Source organism: Capsicum annuum, unplaced genomic scaffold, assembly GCF_002878395.1.
Source record: "Capsicum annuum cultivar UCD-10X-F1 unplaced genomic scaffold, UCD10Xv1.1 ctg4635, whole genome shotgun sequence".
Lineage (NCBI taxonomy): Eukaryota > Viridiplantae > Streptophyta > Magnoliopsida > Solanales > Solanaceae > Capsicum > Capsicum annuum.
The window spans coordinates 399,115-425,203 of record NW_025853913.1 but is presented as its reverse complement, the minus strand read 5'-3'; the positions used below and the strand labels follow the sequence as shown (position 1 = coordinate 425,203).

Genomic DNA, 26,089 nt, shown 5'->3' with positions numbered 1-26,089 from the left:
TAGGGAGGACATTTTGTCTGTTATTGAAAATTCAAAGGAAATCATCAAACTCGAGATCAAAATTACTAGTTGGAATTTGAAAGGATATGATGATTTTCATACTGACTGCTTTGAAATATTTTTAATCTGCAATTAACAATACTGACAGAAGATGTGAAATCAAAAAGGAAGAATCATAAAGATAGATAGTTACTCTACGGCTTGAACACAGCAGTAGCAACAAAGATTTGATATTGTTACTGTCAAATGAATCATACACAATCTCACAGACAAATACACATATTTTAAATTCATAAAAGAATATGGAGTTATCATTCATACGTTTACAGGACGACATGTTGACTTTTGGCATCAATATACTCTAAACTCTTTGCTTTTGAAATCATAAAGTATGATTGGTATGAAGTAGATATTATTTTTCGTGTCAATCCTTCATTATTGCTATTTAACCTCTTATAACAAAATTATTTCCTCATGTTTTTTTTATCAGGTTAATTGCTACTTCTCACTCAAAATTTATGAGTAGTTACTTTCTTTTTCAGTCATAATTGAATTAGTCCTCTCACCTCATACTTACTTTAAGTAAATTAAACACCTAATTGTACTATTGATATTATTAAATGTTGAAATTGCACGAATTGTCCTTAAAATGAGCTGGTCTTTAATTTTTTCCTTTCATAATCCAACTTAAGCCAAGTGGGGCATAAATAAATTCTTTAAAAGCTGAAGTAATATGAGACGTAACTTGGGCAATATTATGATACAAAAAATATATATTTAAGCCCTACATTTATTTGGTTGTTGCAAAGTATGTAAATTAAAAGACCAACACTTTACCAAAAAAATAAAAGACCAACACAATATAAGGACATAAATGCCATCGCGATAAATTTTCATACCTCAGAGACGATCCACTTAAGTACAGTTGGTTAATACATACTGTTAAGGAAAAGTCCCAAAGTATATCCTGTAATTCGCCTCGTTGTAAAAGCATTACTTAGTATTTCGTGTTACTTCTCTAGTGAAATTTGTGGTGTCAAAAATGCCAGAATGTAGCTTATTTCATTTAGAACCTTTTTTCTTTTGGAACGAAAAGGTAGTGCTAATAAAATGAGTCTAGTTCCAAGGTAACTGAGAAAGTTTTCAGACACCTCGAATTCAGATTTTTGAAGTTGTTCAAGGTGGTGATGAGACAAACCCCACACTACACAGTTAAAGTCTTAATGAACATAGGTGAATGACTATGAAGGAAGATTTTACTTTGTGATTGACGCATGGATGTTTAAAAGACTTCAAACTTTCGATGAAAGAGAAACATCCAATAATTTAGGATAGAGGTAGTATTACTTTGTAAATATACTCTCATTTAGCATGGCTTGAAGAAATTTAGGAAATGTTTCTCCTCAAGAAAGACCTCTCTAATGAAGAAATTGTGCTATATATACGCACAGAACCAGTTAAAGCCAAGATCATTTTATTCATATGACTTAATAGAATCCACAATAGTGTGAATGATGACTAGATGCAGGTCAAAACACTAGTTCAGATGGCATGCCACAATGATGAGCAGTGCGCAGAGAGGTCTGAAATTCTAATTAGTTCAGCAGAACCAAGGTATTCAAAAAGGGTATTTAATCATGGATGCAAAACATAACATTGCTCTTCACAAATTAAGCAAGAAACTAGTTCATAACTCAGTAACGCACCTATTAATATTTGTATGAATCACAACGTCCCTAATAGCTACTGGATTCCATGATATCTTTAACGAGGATATTTATGTCTCTGAGAAGCCCATGAATATAACCTCAGCTTCACAGCTCTTTCTTCATCTTCTACCAGCTCATGTCGCTTAAGAAGCTTAATACTGTTGATAAGGTTCAAAAACAAAATTCACAAAAGATAAACGGATATTTTTCACCAGAAAAGGAAAGAACAAATAAGTATCAAGCAGTTTGGAGAGGCAAAGCAAATGTCATCAGGAAACAACATTTTCCTGTACATGCTTGATAATTCAAAAGAAATGAGAGCAATTAGTCTAAAACAACAGGTAAAAAGCATACAATTTTATCTGGAGCGAGGAAATACCATGTTCGGTACTCCTTAGCCTTTAATTTAAATCTGAAGATCGTATTCCATGCCGTTTGAAGAACTCACGAAATCCGTAAGCACTTACATCATAGTTGAACTGAAATTAAAAGAATATTAATAATTAGAACCGCTTTTAATACAAGATTTACATACTAACTTTCCAGCATGCTCTTATTCTATCATTCATGAGATAGATCTCACTCATATATCGTATGATGGTGGAGATCAAGTAGAAAAGCCAGATTAACATGGAAGAAAATTCTCGCCGATGGACGATGAAGCTAGTGATGGATATGGAAGAGCTGAAAAAACTCTGTGAACTGGATACTAGACTTATATGTTAACTAGCACCAAATATGGACTCATTAGTAACATTACTGATGACCATTCTTCTTAACAAAGACATGTGTAAAATGAGGGACAAGTACGGGAACACTTGAATCCAGTCTGCAACAGAGGTTCTTGGGGTAAGTGTTGGGTAGTATGGTTGCTTGGTTTCTCCTTCACGAGGATCTTATTAACCATAATATTGCACCTAACAACATTCCACCTAGAATAAAGTTGGTCATGAACTCATTGGGTATCTGGTGGCTCCGTCAACAAGCGAATCTAGAACATCAACTAATATATTGTTGAATTCGGAATCAAAAAAAGCCAAGATATGAACAAAGAGACCAAAATAAGTCACCGCTTGTCACACCCCTTTTTCACTCGAAGGTTCGATGGTCGAAGGGTTTGTCCAATTAAAGTGACGACTTTGAATAGGGATTAATTTAATTAAAGAGTTGCCACTTGGAATTGAGATATGGTGTTCCAAGACACCTTATTGAATCCCTAATCAAAAGAAAATGACTCTTTATTGGTCTGCGAAAACAGAAGACCGGGTAAGGAATTCTGTTGACCGAGGCAAAAGTGTGAGGCACCCCTCGAGTCTCACGGTTCTAGCACGGTCGCTTTTATTGACTTATCTTGACTTACAGTATTTTGATAAATTATGTCAGGGCCTAGGTTCGCTAACTTTTAATATCTAAATCTGCCTATACCTCTTGTACTAAGCGGTGAAAGTTGATTAATTTTTAAGACGATTTTTGCCAAGGCGCAATATTGCATCCGCAAATTATTTTTACATGTCTCAAAAAAAAAAGATGTGTACGCCACATTCTTAATCAAGACAAAGCATTTTAAACATCCCTAAAGCTCATCTAGTGTCAAGGGCATTTGTTTCATCTCTCATAAACTCGAGACAATTTTTCTTATCTATTTTTATTCTTTTTTTGTCAATCTTTATTTTGCAACGAGTTTTGGATTATTCCGCAACTCGCCTCACTCCTTCACAAACGGGTTTTTCCTCTCTTTTCTTTCCTTTTATGCGATGGGGTTTAGAATAAATCCGCGTCCCATCTCGCTCCCTTACAAATATTATATTTTCCTTTTTATTATTTATGACGAATTTTAGATAAATTCGCAATCTATCTTGCTCAATCCTTACAATTAAACTACCCAGACACTATGTATTAGTCTAAGACCAAATTCCCCCAATCAACTTATTAAACAGATGTGTAAGGATTAATTAATTTAAATATCAAGGCAGATTAGATAAAAAGGAATTAAACAGACAATAGCTAAACCTACATGCTACTAATTCATGTCTTGTTATTATATGACTAATAATATGTTACAAGAATATTTCAAAACAAACCCAATTGATTTTTTCTCAACAATAACATCCGTTTTTTCCTCCTCCTTCTTTAAGCTCCGTTTCTTCAGATTTCGGATCTTTACTCGAACCAGGTTTGACCCGATTAAAGGATCCGAATTTCGAGTAACTTTGAGAGTTGAACAACCAGAGAATTTTGGATCAAATGAAAAGGAACATCTAAAATTCGAAACTGAATTCATTGAATCAAATTTTTCTAAGCTTGATCAGAGTTGAGATTTTCAGTGCCGGAGTTTGACCGGGATTTGGGATTTTTTCGGCGGGTTTCGTGACGTGGTATGTTGGAGGCTCGCCGGCGGTTAAATCCGGTGAGATAACAGCGTGGGGAAAAGGGGGAAAAAGGGAGCAACTGTTTCTATCCACCGGCGGCAGCAATAGGGTTCACCGGTTGTTGTCATCTGACAGGTGGTGGCTTCGCCGGCCAAAATGGAACAACGGTGCGTGGATGGCTATCTATTTTATTTGCCGGTGACCAAATCCAGCAAAGCAACCAAGGAGAAGTAGAGGCGACAGCGGTTGCCGACAGCGGCTCGCCGGTCATCACTTCTGGGGAGAGGCGAGGGAAAAGATAAAGAAAGAGGAGATGATGATCGAATTTCACGACCAGGCGGCGATTCCGGCGAAACTTCGCCGGAAAAACTAAGTCGGAGTCGACTTTCGCGTTTTCCGTTCACTCCCCATTTTCTTTACTGTTTTTCACTCCATTTTCTTCTTTGGTTTTGCTCTTTTTTCTTGGGTGAGTTCGTACATCAGTGTATATGTGAATCTTGTGTGTGCGTGTAGGTGTTTGGGTTGTGCGTGTACAGTGAATTGTGTGTATTACTATATATAGTGTTGCTTATATATTTATCTTACATTATGAGAAATGGTTTTTGGCGTATGTCATTATGTAAGCATTTTTTATTTTGTTTTTGCCATTCGCAGATGAAACAAAGTAGATGTTTTACTATGTACTACCAATTTTTCTTTTCACGGTTGACAGTATGCATAATATGTAATTAAGAACCGATAGACAACAAATTAAATAATCGTACAAGCAAAATAGGACACTACAACAACCTTATATACTAGATAATCCATGAACTCACTGAAACAACTGTATTATGATTTAATTCGCAACAGAATTCACAAAATAAAAGTGCAGGATCGAATAAGAACCTGTGTATCGGATTAAATGAATGTAAAAATAATAATACTGTCCATCAGAAACTCAAATGGAGACCCAAACTCTAAGACCATGCAAAGAAACTCAAACGGAGACAGGAGGAAAAGCAGGATCAGTTGACAACTTATGAACTACCAAATCAGTGCTCAAACTATGCATATCATCGTAAGACCATGCAAGGATATCCTTGTAATCAAACAAGGCTTCAATTATATCTTTCTTTTGTTGTGGTCGAGCATCTCCCTAATATTTTCATGATCCCCTAGATTGATTGCCTCATTTTCATCCATATTGGGGTTTGACTTATTCTCGCACTGTTTGAAATCTTTGCTTATTTCCTCGAATGCTTCCTATTCATCATATTCAACTTCTTTATTCATTATTTCATAATTAGATTGGGTTTTAAAATCTGGTTGACAATTCTGCATGCATGTCATATCACTAGAATCGGCATATAAAGAACTATATAATAAATAAGTAAATATTAGACTCAAAATAAAACAAAAGGAAACTACATTTCATTAAAAGCAAAGATAGAAGGGCTGAACCTAAAAACGACAAAATAAAGATCTTAATTACAACCCTAGAATAATTCAAATTACAGAACGAAAAACAAAACAAACTACCAATACTCTTTTTTAGTAGGGAAAGGATTGGCTCCCAATTGTTGAGTTGGACATCAGGGCCAATAAACTGCACATCTGCATTGCTGGTACCTTCCCCAATTTCAACCATATCAGCTTCAATAAACATATTTTGGAAAAGATCGATCAACTCTGTATCATCACCATTCATTGATTCTGTGGTAGAAAATATGGAGGACCCAACAGCATTGACTTTGGTGAAAGACCCGTTGAGTGTCGGTATTGGCTTGAAAAGTGACCATGAATCTTTCTTCCACTTCTTAGACCTCCTTCTATCCTCAAAAGTGGGCTCGTACCCCAAACCAAAGGTACCAAAGCTCTCACGGAGGTATACTGGATGAGCCGTACTTTGTAAAGACATCCCTAAACCTTTTCCTGGTTCAAAACCATGTTTTAACATTTTATTCACTACCATAACAGATGAAAAGGACAATTGTGGTCTTGGAATGAGATTCCCCTCGAGGATATGCTCAATAGTCACTGCCTCAAAAGCTTGATAAATTGGTGCTCCAGCTTCATTGTCAGCCTCAATAGATGAAATTGAATAATCTTTATACATGAACAAATCCCCTTCACCATGAACAACTATTTCTTATATGTCGTTTTCAAATTTGACCACTTGGTATAATGTAGATGTGACTGCCCTAGCCCTATGAACCCATGGCCTATCCAATAACATATTATATGAAGCATCGATGTTCAGCACTTGGAAATCCACGGCAAAATCCACAGGCCCTATTGTCAGTATAAGCTCTATCTCACCAATGGCATCTGTTTTTACTCCATCAAATCCTCTGACGCATACATTATTAGGTCGGATTCTTTCGACGTTATCATTTAACTTTTGCAAAGTTGACATAAGACAAATATTAGCACCAGATCCTCCATCAATCAATACTCGAGTGATATAGGAATGCTCACACTTGACAGTAATATAGAGGCCTCAATTATGTCCAGTAACTACTACGGGTAATTCATCATCTGAGAAAGTGATCCTATTTACCTCAAAGATTCTACCAATAATTTTCTCCAATTGGTTCACCTCAATCTCACTGGGCACGTGTGCCTCATTCAAAATCTTCATTATAGCTTTGCGATGATCATTCGAATGTATCAGTAAAAACGACAAAGAAATTTGGGTTGGCGTCTTCCTCAATAGTTCCACAATAGAATATTCTGGCAACTTTATCTTTTTCAGGAATTCTTTAGCCTCTTCTTTGGTAACTCCCGAACTGGTTAATCCTCCTACTTCATCCACTTCTTCAATAACTTCCTTCCTCATGTATGTCACCATAATGGGATTGTAGTTCCAAGGGACTGTCGTTAACCATAGGAAGTTGTGACACCGATTTAATAATAATTGGAGTTATGGGAACTCTTTTTACAATTGAGAAAGGCTTGGAGGGCCTTCCGGTAATGGGAGCTCCTTTTACAATTAAGAGAGGCTTGGTGGGACTTCCGGGAATAATTAACTTTAGTTTTATCTGACCTGACCCAACACTTTCTAAAGTTTCTTTCCCCATAACCAAGGGAATATTTGACGATTTGGGTTTTGTTACCACCTTCTCTACTTCTGCAGGTTTTACCTACAGTATTTGCTGACTTTTCCATATCAATTTTGATCTTAATAATGGGCTTGAAGGAAACTACAACTTCTTCGCCACTAGGTATCAACTCGAGCATATTTGTTTCAGTATGAGTCGGCAGTGGATTATGATTAATGTTTGGAGCGTCTGGACTTTGCACCACAATTTGTTGGGTGTCGATCAGCTCTTGAATTGCTCTATTCAAGTACCAGCATTTTTTTGTGTCGTTCCCTAGGGCATCGAAACAATATGCACATTAATTATCTTTGTCTATGTTAGCCTTCTTGTACTCTGCTCTGGTTCGGAAATTTGATTTAGGGGGGCCTTGTTGAACTTGTGGGATTGGAGGATGATTCTGAATGACTGGAGCACGCCATTGCAGGTAACAAGGAGCTCAAGCATATGGTTGTGCATTATAAATAGGATATAGAGGGGATAGAATGTAATATAATGGATTTTGGGAGCATAGTATTATGGATGATTATATCGATCTTGGACATAAATTTGAGATTGAGATTGTGCGTATGGTTGACGCGAGCCTATCAAATTTTGTCGTGGACCTAGCACAACAGTAGCTACATCCTCTTTTCTTTTCTTCCCACCGAAACTTCCTGAACAATTTTGTATTGTCTGCGTTGTTGCTTTCAAAGCAGCTTGATTTATGATTTTTCTAGACTTAATTCCATTTTCTACCATTTCTTTGACCTTAATGACTTCGGCAAATGTACTTCCAATGGTAGGATGTAAATACTCAGGTTTCTGCGCCTATAGAAAAATATCAATCATCTCAGACTCCTTTATTGATGGTCTGACTCTTGCAGCTTTCTCTCTCCATCTAACAACATATTCTCGAAAACTTTCAGTTGTCTTTTTCCTCATGTTGGCAAGTGTGGTGCGATCTGGCACTATATCGATATTATATTGAAATTACTGGACAAAATCCCAAGCTATGTCATCCCAAACGTGCCAACAAGAAATATCTTGATCAATGAACCATTCTGAAGCTATTCCCGCTAGACTCTCTCAAGTAAGCCATCACCAGTTCTTCTTTCCCCCCTTCTTTCCCCCCTGCTCCTCGCAATTGATTACAAAACCTTTTCAAATGAGCCACGAGATCGCCATGGCCTTTGTACTTGTCAAACTTAGGAGTTTTAAATCCTAGCGCCAAATGGACATCTCGAAACATACACAAATCTTTGTATGAAACACTCTTTTGCCCTCCTAGTCCTTGCATATTCCTCATATTTTGTTCCAAACTTCTCACTTTCCTAGCCATCTCTTCTTGCTCCTCATTCTTAACAGTCTACTCAATCACGATAGGAGAATCGTGTTGATGAGCGGGGTAATATGAATTGGAGGGTTTGAAAGTCACTTCAGGAGGATAAAATTGATCATAACTTAGTTCACCCGTAGTCTTCTATACTGTTGATTGAGGACCCGCATTAGCTAGTACTACAGGAATGAAAAATGGGTTGTATGTGAGAGATGGATTTGGTGGGCGCATGGTAAAGGTACCAGCAGGGCTAGACACATTAGTAAATGGGCCGAATCCAGGTGGGTAAAATGGGTCGCCAGTTTGGGCTTGAGCGGGACTTGGATCATTCATATTCGAAAGTCTAGGAATTGAGGAAGGTGGGCCTTGCCTATTCCTCCAAGCTTGATATTTTCGCTATTTGTTGTTTCAATAACCTATTCTCTTCCATTGATGCGAATTCTTATGGAATCAACTGATTTTGATCTTCCTCATTGCCAGACTCTACACTTTGTGGGTCATCTTTCTCTTTCCTTTGTATCTTGTGTTGTAAGGATGAAATGCCAGTTTAAACCACAAACCAACCACCAACTACTTTATCTTTTCAGTGTCAAGTAGAAAATAGGTAAGCGTTACATATTTAACACATTATAGTGACATGTTGTATGTTATGCCTCTATATGCATTTCCCAGCCTATCATGGAAGGCTTTGGTGTTTCATCCCGGCTTTTCTAGGCGCACTTTTTTTTCGAAAAGTTTTGATCGAACCCTTTGAAGGGTTGCCTACATATCATGCCAAGGCATAAATCAGATCTTTGCGTAGTTCAAAAAAAACTTAACAAAATGATTTTTTTTTTGGAAAAAAATAAATAGAGTAAATGAAGTAAAACATATATATAGAAATAAACGGCCAACTTCATTATATCCAGTAATTTTCAAATACAAGCACGATAGAACAAATGACACAACTCTTAAAAGTAGACCTACCAACTGACATCTGATAAATAAAACTAAACTTAAATAAACAAAGATTAACTGAAAGACATAAAATCTAGAAAAGAAGTTCTAAGACTGAAACTGAAATAATGCAATAAAAGAAAATAACTATCGATCAATATAACTAAACTCCAGTGTCTCAAGGTTTTCAACTAATTTTCATAACCTCAACATGCTCGATCAAGGAGATTTCGGATTTATATGGCCTCCCAAACCCAAGTATATGTCTTCCAACGAAGTGGTGAGACACTAGCCAAAAGCTGGCACTTGCGCCAAAATTGTTCACGATTTAACTCTTGGTAGTCCAAACCCATTCTAGCAGTATGCTCTGCCACATGACAGACCTTCCCTCGAAGGGAACTGAAAGCCTAATCCCATCCTTGGGCCTGCCGATCACAGGAATCAATCATCTCTCTTGCACGTTGCTCTCGAGCAGAAGCTACCTCCAGCTATTCTCGTAGTATCCCTCTTTCACGTATCCACTGAGATCTCTTTTGATCGAATTCTTCCTGCATCTTCTTTTCAAATTCTTGCAACTGTTGGCGGCGAGATGCGGCAATTTCTGCAACCCGTGATCCGCTAGTTGTGGCCAACTTGATTTGTCCTCGAAGTGCAACCTCAATATCTGTCGACTTAGCTTTTTCCTCAACAAATTCCCTCCGCTGTTCTTCTATTTTCTAGCTAGTTCAAAATCAGCATTTAGCACTTGAATAGTGGAATGATAATCTCTTTCTACCTCTAATCGTGCTTGCTTAACTCTCGCCTCATTCTCTACATCTTCATCTGCTTGTTGTTGAGTCAAGGCTGCCCTAGCACGCTCCAATTCCGCTCTCAAAGCTTGATTGACATCATGATGTTCTCGCATAGCCATCTCAATCCCTATTCTTATTGCAGCCTCTTGATCTATGGGTCCCTTAACCGATCTTTCTGGTCTGACTCGTGGAGGTGGTAGTTTCTCAAACCATTCATAGTAGCCTGGATGTACTTCTCCTTTCTCACATTTTATGACCATTGTTTCAATTTCCATAAGAAGATAACTATCCCACATCTGTTGTGTCAATCCCTCTGGAAGGGGAATCTCTGGTTTGACCTCAAACACAAACTCTTTCATATTTTCTATTATGGGAATTATTTGACGTCTGCATTGCTGACGTAGAACCTGCAATGACACATATGGTTGAACACCTCTAATACCCATCAATAAGAAGATAGGCCGAATAACGAATCTATGTATGACCTGCCTCCAAGGAACCAAGAGAGATTCCAAGTGATCTTATCTGTCGTAAGTGAACGAAAAAGCTTATCCCAATCACTAACTCCTTCTGGACACTTATATTTCTCCATCCTTTCCTCATAATCTTTGATGTGATCAACTCGTTCAGGAACAAATCCTGCCATCGTAGAATGTTGATAAAGATGCTCCACAATCCACATTTGTAGCAAGATGTTACAACCTTCGAAAAAACCTTTCCTTTCTAACAAACAGTTAGAGCACGGTATATGCCAGCCAAGATCATTGGTACCATAATGTAATCTTCTTTCTTAATCAATACATGTACCACTCCAGCTAAACGAATGTTAATTTTTCTCTCTCCTCGGGAAGACCATAGTTCCTAAAAAGACTACCATGAATGCAAATCATCTATGTTCTTTCCAAGCTTCAAAACTTCCCTGGTTACAGAGTTGTTTACCAAACTCCTCAAAACCCTCTTGTCTTCCGTATCTTTCATACAAAAACTGTAAGGAGACCCAACCTTTTTCCATTAATTTTTCTTTTGAGTTACATATGTTTAGGATCTTACAGAATCTATTTATCGAGATGAGTCTTGGGGCTATAAATCTTTTCCGGTGCATATCCCCAAAGCCAATCTAAGCCGCTATCTACTCTAAAGTCGGAGTCAACTCAAAATTTGAGAAACGAAATACATTATTCAACGGATCCCAAAAAGTCAGCAGTGCATCAACCACATCCCTGCTAGGGTTGATTGTCATGATGCTTGTCAAAAAACCCAGATGCTTATATATCTCACCATGATCTAATGAATCCATCTCGTTCCACCATGCCCAAAGCTATCAGGGGTACAGTCCACTAGCTGTAACGGTATATTCTCATCTCTTTTCCTTTTTTGACACTTTCTACGAATTAGAAGAGACATGTTATACCTATGGATAGAGACACAAGATTACGAAATGTCTAGACTCTCGGCAGAACTTAATTCACTAACTTTGGAATGTTTTAACTTGATTCGTGAACGTTAATGCAACCATTAAATTGGACTCAAATGCAAAATGATTTTATTCAAAAATAAGAAGTGTGAGAAACATAGATGTCAACATTTCATTTAAGGGATGATATTTATTTAGACCAACTCTACCAAAAATTTTGCAATGATCGACCTTTTCATAATTTCAATCACGAGTTTGAGAGAAAATACAACTAAGTACACTCGAAAAATAAAAATAATAATAACCTTGAAAGAAGGAAAGAAAAGAAAAAAAAGAAAATGATTATTTTGTTTATGATTTTGTGCAAAACTCAGCCTCACGACCCCTAAAGGTTCAGGAATGTTAAGCTATATATTTACATGTTTTATTAATTTATCAAAACTTAGCTCACGACCCCTAAAGATTTAAGGCTATTAAGATATGCACTAAAATTAAATTTGAGGATAAGAAAAAAAAAAAGGAAAGTAAGATAAAATAATAATACTAATGAAAATAGACATTTTTTCAAAAATATTCCTCAAAAAATTTGTGAATAATTTTTAAAAGACAGAGTTGAATCCCGAGAAGGATTTCCTACGTATCTCACTAAAGAGTAAGAATCAGAACCTCGTAATTAATGAAAACCTTAAAAACTATATATTTTTAAATTTCTTTAAAAAAATGATTCGTTAAATTTGAGGACAAAATACTCTCTTGCGTTTCACCAAGTTGCCTAAGTTATTATTTTTTTTTATTTTTTTTATTTTTCTAGTGAACTCAGTTGTATTTTCTCTCAAACTCATGATTGAAATCATGTATTGGTTTGTCATTCCAAAATTTTTTATAGAGCTGGTCTAAATAAATATCATCCCTTAAATGAAATATTGACATCCATGTTTCTCAATTTTCATTTTTGAATAAAATTATTTTGCATGAGTCTAATTTAATGGTTGCATTAACGTCCACGAGTCAAGTTAAAAAATTCAAAGTTAGAGAATTAAGTTCTGCCTAGAGTCTAGATATTTCCTAATCTTGTGTCTCTATCCATAGGTATAACATGTCTCCTCCAATTCATGAAAAGTGTCAAAAAAGGAAAAAAGATGGGAACATACCATTACAGATAGTGGATTGTACCCCCGACAGCTTTGGGCATGGTGAAACGAGATGGAATTATAGGATCATGATGAAATATTTAAGTATTTAGGTTTTTTGACAAGCATCATGACAATCAACCCTAGCAGAGATATGGTTGATGCACTGCTGACTTTCTGGGATCCGATGAACAATGTATTTCGTTTCTCAAATTTTGAGTTGACTCCGACTTTAGAGAAGATAGCGGCTTATATTGGATTTGGGGATATGCACCGGAAAAAACTTATAGCCCCAAGACTCATCTCGATAACAGATTCTATAAGCTCCTGAACATAAGTAACTCAAAAGAAAAATTAATGGAAAAGGGTTGGGTCTCCTTACAGTTTTTGTATAAAAGATACGGAAGACAGGAGGGGTTTGAAGAGTTCGGTAAACAACCCTGTAATAAGGGAAGTTTTGAAGCTTGGAAAGAACATAGATGATTTGAATTCATGGTAGCTTTTTTAGGAACTATGGTCTTCCCGAGGAGAGAAAAAAATTAACATTCGTTTAGCTAAAGTGGTACATATATTGATTAAGAAAGAGGATTACATTGTGGTACCAATGATCTTCGCTGACATTTACAGTGCTCTAACTATTTGTCAGAAAGGAAAAGGTTTTTTTGAGGGATGTAACATCTTGCTACAAATGTGTATTGTAAACCATCGTTATGAGAATCTTGCCACATTTCTCATAACGATGCTCTACAATACACATTTGTAGCAAGATGTAACATCTTGAGGGATGTAACATCTTGCTACAAATGTGATTGAGAAATATAAGTGTCCAGAAAGAGTTAGTGATTGAGATAAACTTTTTTGCTCACTGACGGCAGATAAGATCACTTGGGACCTCCCTTGGTTCCCTTGGTGGCAGGTTGATGTACATCAAAGTGACGCTACTTCGAGAAGGCCCTTCACAAGAAGTCAAGCTAAGGACCTTCAAGCATATCAAGCTTTATGGATGAAGATGGAATCTTTGGAAGGCTCCAATATGGATGACTTGAAGATATTTAATATCCTAAGTGTGTCTACCATTTAAATTAGCTTGTAATTTAAATGAAGGGCAATTTGGTCTTTCCTTACTTCTTTTAACCCTTAGTATAAATAGGTAGTTATTAGGGTTGAGCCACTAGTTTTTGGATATTGAAGAATTGTGCCTCCTTTGAGAGCTTGAAACCCTTTGTTGATTTTCAACAATTGTCCTAGGATTTGCAAGTAAGGGTACTACCTTCTTGAGGATTCTAATAGATTAGGTGCTTTTATTTCTCAATTAAGGAGTGTTTTGGTTAGTTTCACCATTACATCTTTTGATTGTTTTTGATTGTTTGAATCTAATTGTGTCTATCTTTATTTATTTTGTATCTTTAATTCCTATCTTGCTTCTATTATCTTGTTTCACATCAAATTGGTATCAAAGCTTCCTCTTTTTATCCTTTTCTTCTTCTATTTTCCGGTCGGCATCACTGTATCTGTAATAGTGAACTTGTCTTACAAGACATACATTGTTATAGTGTTATAGTGTTAAGCTCTTAATTCTTATTATGTAATTTTTTTTAATAACTTATGTAGAATTAACATAGTATGATGGTAATATACTAATTAAATTATTTGATCATTAACAGCTTTCAATTTCAATGGCGTCTCAATCTACTAGTAACAAACAAAAGGAGATAGGATGGAATTAGGGTACACAAGGATCAACAAAAGATGCGGTGATATGTAATTTTTGTCGACGTACTATAAATGGCGGTATTACTCGATTCAAACAACACTTGATAGGTGGAAACAAAAATGTGAGGATATGTCAAACTTGTCCGGCAAACATTAGGGACGAAGTAAAGGCATTTGTTGATAGCACAGCCGCAACAAATCCAAAGAATCAAAGATATATGCCATCATACATTATTGTTGATGATGATGATGACATGAATGAACATGAGGAAATGATGCTCCCTCCAAATATCAAAAAATGTCTTCGAGTGGTAGTGTATCATCCTCGGCATATGTGACGAAAGGTTCTATGGATAAGTTTTATCTACAAAAGCCACAACATAACACCGGCTTTGAAAAGGCGGGAGTAGGAGAAGGACGAGGAATTAATGACACAAAAAATCTTAAGGGAGCGGGCGGTAAATGCTTTCGCGGTATGGATGTATGATGCGGGCCTCCCATTCAATTGTGTTTCATTTACTAACTTCATAGAAGCGGTAGGACAACATGGCCCACGAATAGAGCCACCTACCTATCATGAAGTTAGAGTTTCTCAATTAAAGAAGGAAGTAAAGAAAGTTGATGAACTTGCTGAGAAGCATAAGGTACAATGGAAAAAGTATGGTTGTTCCATTATGATGGATAAATGGACAGCTCGTAATAGAAAAATGATCATTAATATTTTGGTCAGTTGTCCAATAGGGAGCATCTTTCTTGGTTCTGTTGGTGCTAGCAATGAGTCCACCAGTGGCACTAAGATGTACAACTTGTTTGAGAAGAGAATTGACGATATTGGACCAAAACATATTGTACAAGTTGTAACTGATAATGACAGTGAGAATGTAAAAGCGGGTGAGCTTATGAGGGTTGTGTACCCACATAACTACTGGGCTCCATGTGCTGCTCATTGCATCAATTTGATGTTGCAAGACATATTCAAGATTAATCCATCTGCCTCAGGTAATACTTAACACCTCTTTTTTTAGTTATTACTTATTACTAAAGTCTGAATATTTATTAAGCTAATAGTTGATATAATGTCTTTTACAGTTTTTAAGAAGGCCACAAAGGTGGTTTCTTACATAAGTCAAAGGCCTTTGTTCTTGAACTTGATGAGAAAATTCACCAATAAGAAAAATTTGGTGAAACCGGCCAAGACAAGATTCGTAATGGCATTTTTGACTTTGGAGGCTATGTACAAACAAAGGAAGAATTTGAGAACCTTGAACATCTCCAATGAATGAAGTTCTAGTAAATTTGCAAAGGAAGTTTTGGGGAAAGAAGTTTCCGCCATTCTTTATTCTGCATATTTTTGGAACGATGTAGTCAAGGCTCTTAAAGTTTGTGGTCCTTTGGTCTCGTTCCTTCGCTTGGTGGATGGAAAAAAAGACCCCTAATGGGCTATATGCTTAAAGCATGGATAAGGCGAAGGAAACTATTCAACGAGGGTTTGATGAAGTTTCGAGGCATTATGAGAAAGTCCTTAAAATAATTGATTCAAGGTGGACTAACCAACTCAAGCAACCGTTGCACTCCGCCGGGTATATTTTGAATCCGGGATTGTACTTTAAATCAATGATAAGTGAGGAGAAAATTGCTAAAGTGTGGGAGAATTACTACACTTGTGTTGAGACGATGGTCCCCGATCTTTCCACACAAGATTTACTACTTGCTGAGCTTGCTAAGTACAAAAGTGCGGATAGATTGTTTGGTTTGGTCAAGAGTTAGAGCCAGAGACACAAGGTCACCAGGTTAGGGAATATTGAATTGGTTTAGTTATCTTTATTTTAAAGCACCTTAAGTTACTGACTTTTTTATAATTGTTAACCTTCAATTTTTTTCTATAGTTGAGTGGTGGTCCCTATTTGGCAGCGGAACTCCAAATTTGCAAAGATTTGCCATGAGAGTTCTAAGTTTAACTTGTAGTGCATCTGGATGCGAGAACGAGTTATTATATTCAACTTTCTATATTAAAGCGATTATTATGCGAATCTAATTAGTAACTACTTTATTATGTACAAATTCATTCCAAGAAGAGAAATAGGCTTGAGCTATCACGTGTACGTTAAGTACAATAGAACATTGGCACGTCGCTATGATATTCGCGATACCATTGATCCTATTATCTTGGAAAATATTGAAGATGCTAATGAATGGTTACTTGTTGGCCCCGAAGATCAAGAAGATGAACTGGTATAAGAGGAAGGTGATTTTAATTGAGGCACTGTTGCTATGGCAGCTGGGGCTAATGAAGATAATATCTATGGTCTTAGGAGAAAGTCAAGGTCAAAGTCACTTGACAAGGGAAAAGCGACAAGTTCAAGCCAGACTCGGGCCCTAGTTGATGAAGAATCCGAAGAGAAAGAAGATGAGGGGCAGTACAGTGAAATGCATGTCGGAATTGAAGATTATGCAAATCTTGAAGAAGAATAAACTTGTTTTATGGATATTAAATTGTTGAGTCATTTAAGTTCTAGACTTTTAGTATCTATCTACCGTCTATTTTTAATTCTTGACTTGAAATATTTTCTAATATATTAGTGTTATTGAAATTTTGATCATTTATATATTATTTTAATTTTTTATATTAATTGTCGTCGTACATTCAAAAGGCGCTTGCCTCGCCACGTGGCGAGGCGAGGCCTTGTCGCCTCTTGTCGCCTTTCGCCGTCCAAAACACTGTGCTCAAGACCCTCATGGAAAATAGGATTTTATTTTATGCTCAAAACCCTCCTGGAAAATGAGAATTTACTTTCAGCTTAGGACCCTCCTAAAAAATAGAAATTTACTTTCAACTCAGGACTCTCCTGGAAAATAGAATTTTTTTTAATACTCGGGACCTTTCTGGATAATGGAAATTTACTTTCTACTCAGGACCCTCCTGGAAAATGAAAATTTATTTCAGCTCAGGACCCTCCTGAAAAATGAGAATTTACTTTCAGCTCAGGACTCTCCTGAAAAATGAAAATTTACTTTCTGTTCAGGACCCTCCTGTATAATAGGAATTTACTTTCTGCTCAGGACTCTCCTGGATAATGGAAATTTTCTTTTTGCTCAAAACCCTCCTGAAAAATGAGAATTTACTTTTCAGCTCAGAACCCTTCTGGAAAATGAGATTTTACTTTCTGCTCAGGACTCCTGGTAATGAAAATTTTCTTTCTGCTCGGGACTCTCTTGGAAAATGGAATTTTACTTTCAGCTCAGGACCCTCCTGAAAAATGGGAATTTACTTTCTGCTCAGGACCCTCCTAGAAAATGGGATTTTACTTTTTCCTTAGGACCCTCCTAAATATGGGACTTTATTTTCTATTTCACTATTTACTTTGAGTTCAGGAACCCGTTTATTTTCTATTTCACTATTTACTTTGAGTTCAGGAACACGCCTGAAGAACAGGGTGAAGAAAATAGCAAGTCAGGAGCCCGCCTAAAGAATAGGGTGAGGATTTTCAAATCCAAGTCAGAAGAAAGTCCGAAGAATAAGTCAGTTGTCAAGTTCCTCTCCAAAGCTAAGAGCCAACATGGAGGAACATTTCAAGTTTCAACTTCAACTCAAATAACGACTATCTCCACCACTTGAAAAGTCATAAAGATTCAAGTCAAGATTCCAGAAAAGTTGCATAAGATGTATCTTTATTTTTGATTTTTTTATCTATTGGATGTAAAAGCTGAAGTCGCGAATCGGAGACTCGACGGAACCTAACTCGACCTCTAACTCATTGTCTCACCATTTTACCTCTTTCAACTACACATGACCTGATTTCCTTACAACCTGAGATAGATAGACGATTCAAAACCAAGACTCAATCACATCTTTTCTTTTATTTTATTTTATCCTCACCTTTTCAATAATCGGAGGGTCAAAATTCATCTCTTTGTTTACTTCTTTATATGAAAATTCTTCGAGATTTCAAACAAAGAGGGACAAAATGTAGACACGTGATTTTTTACCCTCCCCGTGTTTTAACCTATTTTTCCGCATTAAATATTTATATTTTTGTCCAATATCTATTTTAGCTCTTATTTCATTTTTAAAAAGTTTTAGTTGAAAATAAATAAATAAACAAAGTTACATTTTGGGATATTTTATTTTATTTTATTTTGTTTTTAAAATAATACGAAAAATTCAAAATATATTTCCCTTTTTAATCTTAATAAATAAGATAGTAGTTTTAATATTATCTTAATTTTAGGCTATTTACAAACTTTTATTGTATTTTCTTAAATATAAATACTTATTAGTTAATATTATTTTATTTTTATTATTATTTTCTATTTTATATATATTTTAATTTTAAAAAGGGGGCATTATCCTAATAAAACTACCCAACCTCCCCCCACAATCCTATTTTCACTCAACTTCCCTCAACCTCTCTAACACATAACTCCCTCAACCCCAACCCCAACCCCAACCCCCAACCCCCACCCCCACCCCAAATAAAGTACGTACAGATAGAACCCAAAATATCAAACAGAACACAAAAGATCGGACACAAAAGAAAAAAACACTTAGATATTTGGGAGAAGAAAACATAGAAGAGAAAGAGTTGTGACTAAGTTTCATATTTCCGTTCAAGGATCCGGTGATAACATCTTGCTTCTGTATTCAATTAAGGTTGGCATACAGGTTCTATCGCGATCATATTTCATTTATGTTGTAAGTTTACGGTGGAAAAGTATGAATGAAAACGTCAAGTGGTTTCATGCATTATTTAGTATGAATGGTTGATTGATTAGGCGAATCTTTGTTACTATATGTTATGTGATCAAGGTTACCGAATATTTATATATTCGTACATCGATGTGCTGGGTATCAGAATACTGCGCATTAATATCGTCAAGTTGAAAATTTTTGGGATAGAAAGAAAAAAAAACAAAGATGAAAAAATAGATACACCATTTACTCATACACTGTGCACTCACACACCTCATTGGAATCAATTTACATACACAAGGGAGAACACACACGGACGCACACACGCACACTACTCACGCAGTGAACGGAGAGAAGTGAAAATCAAAAAGGAAAAACAGAGAAAAATCAGTAAAAAAAAGGGAGAAACCAGCCAGAAAATGGCCAATTTTCTGAATTTTTCGGCGAATTTCTCGTCGAAATTTGCTTCTCCACCACCGTTAGTCCGCCAGTCCACCAAATATCGCCGGAAATACTTTTCTGCCGGCCAACCAACTTCCCAGCCGGCGAGCGCCACCTTCCGTCCTCTTTCTCCTCTCCAACCGGCGAAAACCACCGGAATCACCACTGGCATACTCTATTCGCTACCGCCGCCAACCGCAATTTTAGCTGGCAAAAAACCGACGAGTGGCCAAGTTTGGCGAACACCACCACTGCCATATTGCCGGAAAACAATCAAAAATGACAAAATCCAACCAATACCCTAATGCGTCGCTGCTCTATGTTGGCCAACGAAATCATCGCTAGTCAGACGCCAACACCGGCGAAACCCACTGGCGAGTGACCGAAATCGACCCAACCAGTCCCGATTCCGGCGAAGTCTGCCGAAAAACAGTCGAAACAGTTGTGGGGTGGGCAGATTTAGTGCAGATTTATCTTCACCATGCATTTTTTTAGTTCGAGTCTTTCGGGTTTCTTAATTTCTATTTCGGGTTGCTCGTTTATTTCTAGATTTCTGTTCGGATTGAATTTCGGAGGTTTTTGTGTTTGATTTGTCCTATAATATGTGATTAGAGTTTGTATAAATTTAAAGAGATTAAATTTGCAGGTCGTAGTAAATATTAACATAATGTGTAGCTTGGGTATTTTTTTAATCCCTGTCATCAATAAATCTTGGTATTTATATTTTCTTGATAATTATATTGTTACATTAATTTATCGCCTTAATCGACTATTACTTAAGTTTATTGTTAAGGTTAAGTAGCACTTCGAGTAGGCAAGCTTTTAAACGTTAGGCAAATAGGAAATAATTAAATTGTCTCGATCAAGAATGCGGTGTACGCATCTTTTTGAGACGTTTAAAAATAATTCGAGGATGCAATATTGTACCTCGACAAATATCGTCTTAAAATTAATTTCCACTAGTTTAATATAAGAGATATAAACAGATATTATCGGTATATTAAAAATGAGCAAATCTAGGCCTTCAAACATAAGTTATCAAAATAGTTTAAGTTAAGATAAGTTAATAAAAGCGACCGTGCTAAAACTACGGGACTCGAGAGGTGTCTCATACCTTTCCCTCTATCAACAGAATTCCTTACCCGGTCTTCTGTTTTCGCAGACCAAAATAAAGAGTTATTTCCTTTTGACTAGGGATTCAAATAGGTGACTTGGAACACCATAGCTCAATTCTAAGTAGCGACTCTGTAAATAAAGTAATCCCTATTCAAAACCATCACTTTAATTGGAAAACCCCTTCGACCTCTCGGAGAAAAAGGGGTGTGACAATAAATATTGGACAAAATATAAATATTTAATGCCAAAAAATAGGTTAAATCTCGGAGAGGGTCAAAAATCACGTGTTTACACCTCTTTAATAAGTTACCAAAATAGGCTAAACGTAATAAATTATTACGTTTTACCATTTTTAACAGTGCTTTAATGGAGATCTACAGTTAAAAAAATTGTAAAACGTAAGAAATTACAAAAAAATTGTAAAACATAAGAATTTTCTTACATTTTACACAAAAAAAAAGTGTATCATCAAATCAATCTGCAAACACCTTTACGTCAAATTTGTGTAAATTGTAATAAAAAACTACAATTTATAGAAATTTTAACCTTTTATTACAATTTATATATAAAAAAAAAATGTAGTGTGTTGTCAAATCCACAACTTTATGTCAGCTTGTCAATTTATAAAAAGTATTGTAAATTGTAATAAAAAGTTATAATTTATAAATTGTAACTTTTTATTATGTTTTTTACCCAAAAAAATTTTAAAAAAGAAAAATAAACTATTGCTTCATTTTGTCAAATCAAGTACCACCCAACTCACCTTTTTTGACTTTTTCTTTCATAAATCGTATTAAAAAGTTATTTTTTATAGAAAAGATTAAAAAAATGCGCAATTAAAAATTATATTTTATTAAAACGTAATAAAAAATTATATTCTTTTCTAAGTTTGACAGGTAAATGGCAATCATATCACCTTCCATGGCAACTAGGATATATCATCAAGCCAAATATTGTAGAGCTAGGCCAAGGTAGCAACTTTAGAAAAGAATGTAATTTTTTATTTCATTTTAATAAAAAGTAATTTTTAATTGCTCATTTTTCATTTTTTTAAGTAACTTTTTAATACGATTTGTGAAAGAAAAAGTCAAAAAAGGTGGGCTAGATTGTACTTAATTTGACAAAACGAAGCAATAATTTAAAAAAAAAATTGGTAAAAAACGTTATAAAAAGTTACAATTTATAAATTGTAATAAAAAGTTATAATTTATAAATTATAATTTTTTGTTACGATTTACACAATTTTTTATAAATTGACAAGCTGACATAAAGCTGTGAATTTGACAACACACTACTTTTTTTTTTTTTATAAATTGTACTAAAAAGTTACAATTTATATAAATTGTAACTTTGTAACTTTTTATTACTCCCTCCGTTTCAAAAAGAATGACTTACTTTTCTTTTTAGTCCATTTCAAAAAGAATGACCCCATTCCTTTTTTGGCAATACTTGAATTTCAACTTTCCACATGGCATATTTAGGACTACAAGATTAAAGGGCATTTTGGTACATTTGACACAACTTTAATTTAAGGCCACAAGATTCAAAAGTCTTCTTTATTTTCTTAAACTTTGTGCCAAGTCAAAGTAGGTCATTCTTTTTTAAACGGAGGGAGTACAATTTATGTAGATTTGACATAAAGGTGTTTGCAGATTGATTTGACAATACATTGTTTTTTGTTTTTGTTTTTTGTGTAAAACATAAGAAATTCTTACGTATTACAAGAAAATTTACAAACCATAAGAATTTTTTAGGTTTTACATACAAAAAATTACTATAGATCTCCGTTAAAGCACCGTTAGAGAAGACGGTAAAACATAATAATTTATTACTTTTAGCCTATTTTGGCAACTTATTAAAGAGGTGGCTTATTTTGGTCACTTTATTCATATCATCGCTTACTTTGGTTCCGAGTTCTATATTGTTTTTCTTGTTAATTTGCCTCCTTTAAAGGACTTTAATTTCCACTAGAGTAAATGCAGGAGGGAATTTTCCCTGCCACGAATAATAATCTTAAGAAACTGTAACCAGCTTTGCAGACAAATAAAGACATACATAAAAATTGTAGAATACCAATACCTTTTTTCTTGTTTTTGAGAAGGTAAAAGTAATATTAAAAATGGGAGAATTTACAAGCTCTCTAGTATAACATTAGAGGGCATGGAAAATCCAAAAACTGTATCATACCATACTTGCCCTTACATCAAAAGTATAAATTTTGTGGACATCTAACTTCACAAGAGAACTGTCTTGTGTGATGAAAGGAAGGTTCACATTCGGTGCCTTTTGTGATAAGAAAGTGTCACCAAAAATTAATGGTAAGTTTTATGAAGTGGTTATTAGACCAGGTGTGTTGTATGGTTGGAGTGTTGCAAGTCAAGAACTCACACTGTCCAGAAGATTAAAGTAGTAAAAATAAAAATGTTGAGATGGACGTGTGGGGATACAAAGAGAGATAAGATTTGGAACGAAGATACTGGAGACAAGGTAGGAGTAGCCTCTACAGTCGAAATATGAGAGAAGCGAGATTGAAATGGTTTGGACATGTGAAGAGGAAATGCACAGATGTCCCGATGAGGAGGTGGGAGAGGACTATGGTGGGTACAAGGAGAGGTAGATTGGGGAGAGGTGATTAGAGAAGGAGCATAGCGCAACTACAGCTTACCAAGGACATGACCCTAGATAGGATGATCTGTGCAGGTCAAGGATTAGAATAGAACGTATATAGGTAGTTGCGCGTTGTCCAGTTTCCCCATCAGTATTATTATTATTATTACACTCCCGCTATCTTATCTTTGATATTATTATTACTTGTTTCTCCCTTTGCTTCAGCTATAGTAGTACTTGATGTTGATACTGCTCTTTTCTCATTGTTTTGGATATGACGTATTCACTATTGTATGTCCTTTCCAAACTAGTTTTAATATGTTTTACTTGAGCTGAGGGTCTTTCAAAAACAACCTCTCTACCTTGTGAAGGTAGGGGTAAGGTCGCGTACACATCACTCCTGCTCTTTTCTCATTATTTTCGACATGACGTATTCACTACTGTATGTCCTTTCCAAACTTGTTTTAATATGTTTTACTTGAGCCGAGGGTCTTTCAGAAACAACCTCTCTACCTTGTGAAGGTAGGGGTAAGGTCGCGTACACATCACCCTCCCCGAACCCCACTTATGGGATTATACTAAGTATGTTGTTGTTGATATCAAATGACACTCGCTATAATTTCAATGTAGACACAGCAAAATCGTCACTACGACATAAATTTGTTAATAAAATTTCATGGAGAAAAGCAAATATAAATTATCATTTCTCTACAGATACTTCATAAACATGAGAACTTACCGGTAAAACTTTGACAGAGTATTTGGTAATAGTAGGATCAGCAACCCTTCCCTGAGCAGCTGCCTGGTAGAGAGAAAAGCAGAATAACTCAGTTGAAGACAAAAAAAAAATTTGAAATTTATGGTTATGTGAAGCACAAAGCTAACAAACATCCAAGTGAGTAACTGCTTTTATGCCCTGAAACTATATAGAAAAGTAGAGCAAGCAATAAACCTTGTAATTTCTCTTTCTAGATTATTAAAACTGGAACATCATGACAATAATCTGCACAGAGAAGGTCACATTTTGCTCATGTTTTATTGTTTGTAGCTTAAGTTGGTAGTTACAAGCTTGCCACTAGCTTTTTCATTGGTTTGTGCTTCAGCTATATTATTCAATAGCTTGTTATAAGTCACCGACCTCGTGATTAGATGTTAGTGGCTTTTTGATATCAGGCACATCATTGTTCTGGGCAGGAAATAACTTGAGTTTTTCAGGTAGGGATTAGACACACAAAAAAAAAACACGCCCCTTTAGTTGCTGAAGATTATGCATAAGACAAGACATGTTTGGACCTCCTAATATTCTATTAAATCAGGCCTTCACAGCAGGCAGCATAAAAGAATATGATAACCTATCATGCTTCAACTCAACACAAGTTCTGAAAAATAAAACCACTCCCTCTCTTCACCCATTGTATTCGATTTACCGAGATATTTCGCTCTATTAGCTACCTATTTTAAGTTCAATCACAAAGTAAATCCAGTAGATTCTCGTTACTTTAAGAGTGTGTGCATCCAAGAAAGCCTCTTTTCTGAGGGGCATAAATCCTTCTGCTGCAGTTTGTATCTTTTAACAAATCAACAAATTAATCTATAAAATATTCTATGTCCCCCATTCCCCCTATTGTTATGAAGGTCATGTATGAGCATTCTCAGTTTTTGAAGAGGAACAAATCAGGATGTAATCAGATAAAACGGTACTTTCTAATTAGATTGTACCAAATGCATCGAGGCACTCATAAGCCACACTTGGTATAAACATATAATGTCCCGACCCTACAAAGTACCTGTTCTGGACTATGAAATATCTCTACAAATGGGTATTCCTTCTTTTGTCTTGTTATGCAAAACCCAGGGTACTTCGGACATTCTACCTGAACAATACAAAATAATAATGAAAACATGGGCAATGTTATGCATGAGCTGGTAAAACATTTTATTCTATCAAAATTCAATTCAAGACAATGAAAACATGGACAATGTTATGCACGAGCTGGGAAAACATTTTATTCTATCAAAATTCAATTCAAGACAATGAGATCCTTTCCATATTTCTAGCCAAAAGTAAACTCGTAGACCACCGACATCACAGACACCTAAAGAGACTTTTTTGTACCATTCTAGCAATTATATTCCATCTAAACTTGAATGGGAAGTTCAATAAGTGTCTTACACGTAAAAATTTTACATGTGGATAAAACTCAGCTGCAGACTCCTCTAGAACTTTGTCAAGATGTTTGCTGTAGTTACTCCTACGACATCCAAAAATTACATTGATCCAGGGGTCAATGCGATAAAACTATAGAAGACATGAAAGGAAGTAAGAGAAACTATAAACTCATATTACTTTATCGTAAATGCAACAACTACCGGGTAGCCTTGATGAAGAAGTTGTACAAATTCCCGTTCGGAGGTAAAGTGAATAACCCTCGACGGCCCAAGATCCTTAGGATAGCCGGTGTAATACCTTCAAATCCCAAAGAAAAAGTAAACCAGAAGTAAAACAGCATCCAATTAATATAAAGCAAAACAGTGGCAGAGCCAAAATTTCATAAAGGGGATTCTAAAGTGTCGTGCATGGGATCAGAACCTCTGGCCTAAAGCAATTTTTAAATTTTATTATACTAGAATTTTCCCTCATGTCAAGGGAATTCAACAGCTTATATAACAAAAAACTAGTTTATATCCTATTTGTAAAGTATAATTTTTCTGGGAAGGGATTCAATAGCTCTGAACCTGAGGCAAAAGTAGCACACAAAAGCTAAGCAATTGCTC

General features: G+C 35.7%; 1 protein-coding gene across 1 annotated transcript; it reads right to left on the bottom strand.

The window, feature by feature from the left end:
- Window positions 1-1,457: 1,457 nt before the first annotated feature.
- On the bottom strand, window positions 1,458-25,781 carry LOC107847811 (the record flags this gene model as incomplete). The annotated part of the gene is given in 6 exon segments (XM_047403656.1): window positions 1,458-1,867; window positions 2,064-2,188; window positions 24,054-24,116; window positions 25,102-25,188; window positions 25,488-25,566; window positions 25,662-25,781. Coding segments are annotated over 5 exon segments (427 nt in total), but the record flags the coding sequence as incomplete, so codon positions are not given.
- Window positions 25,782-26,089: the final 308 nt, after the last annotated feature.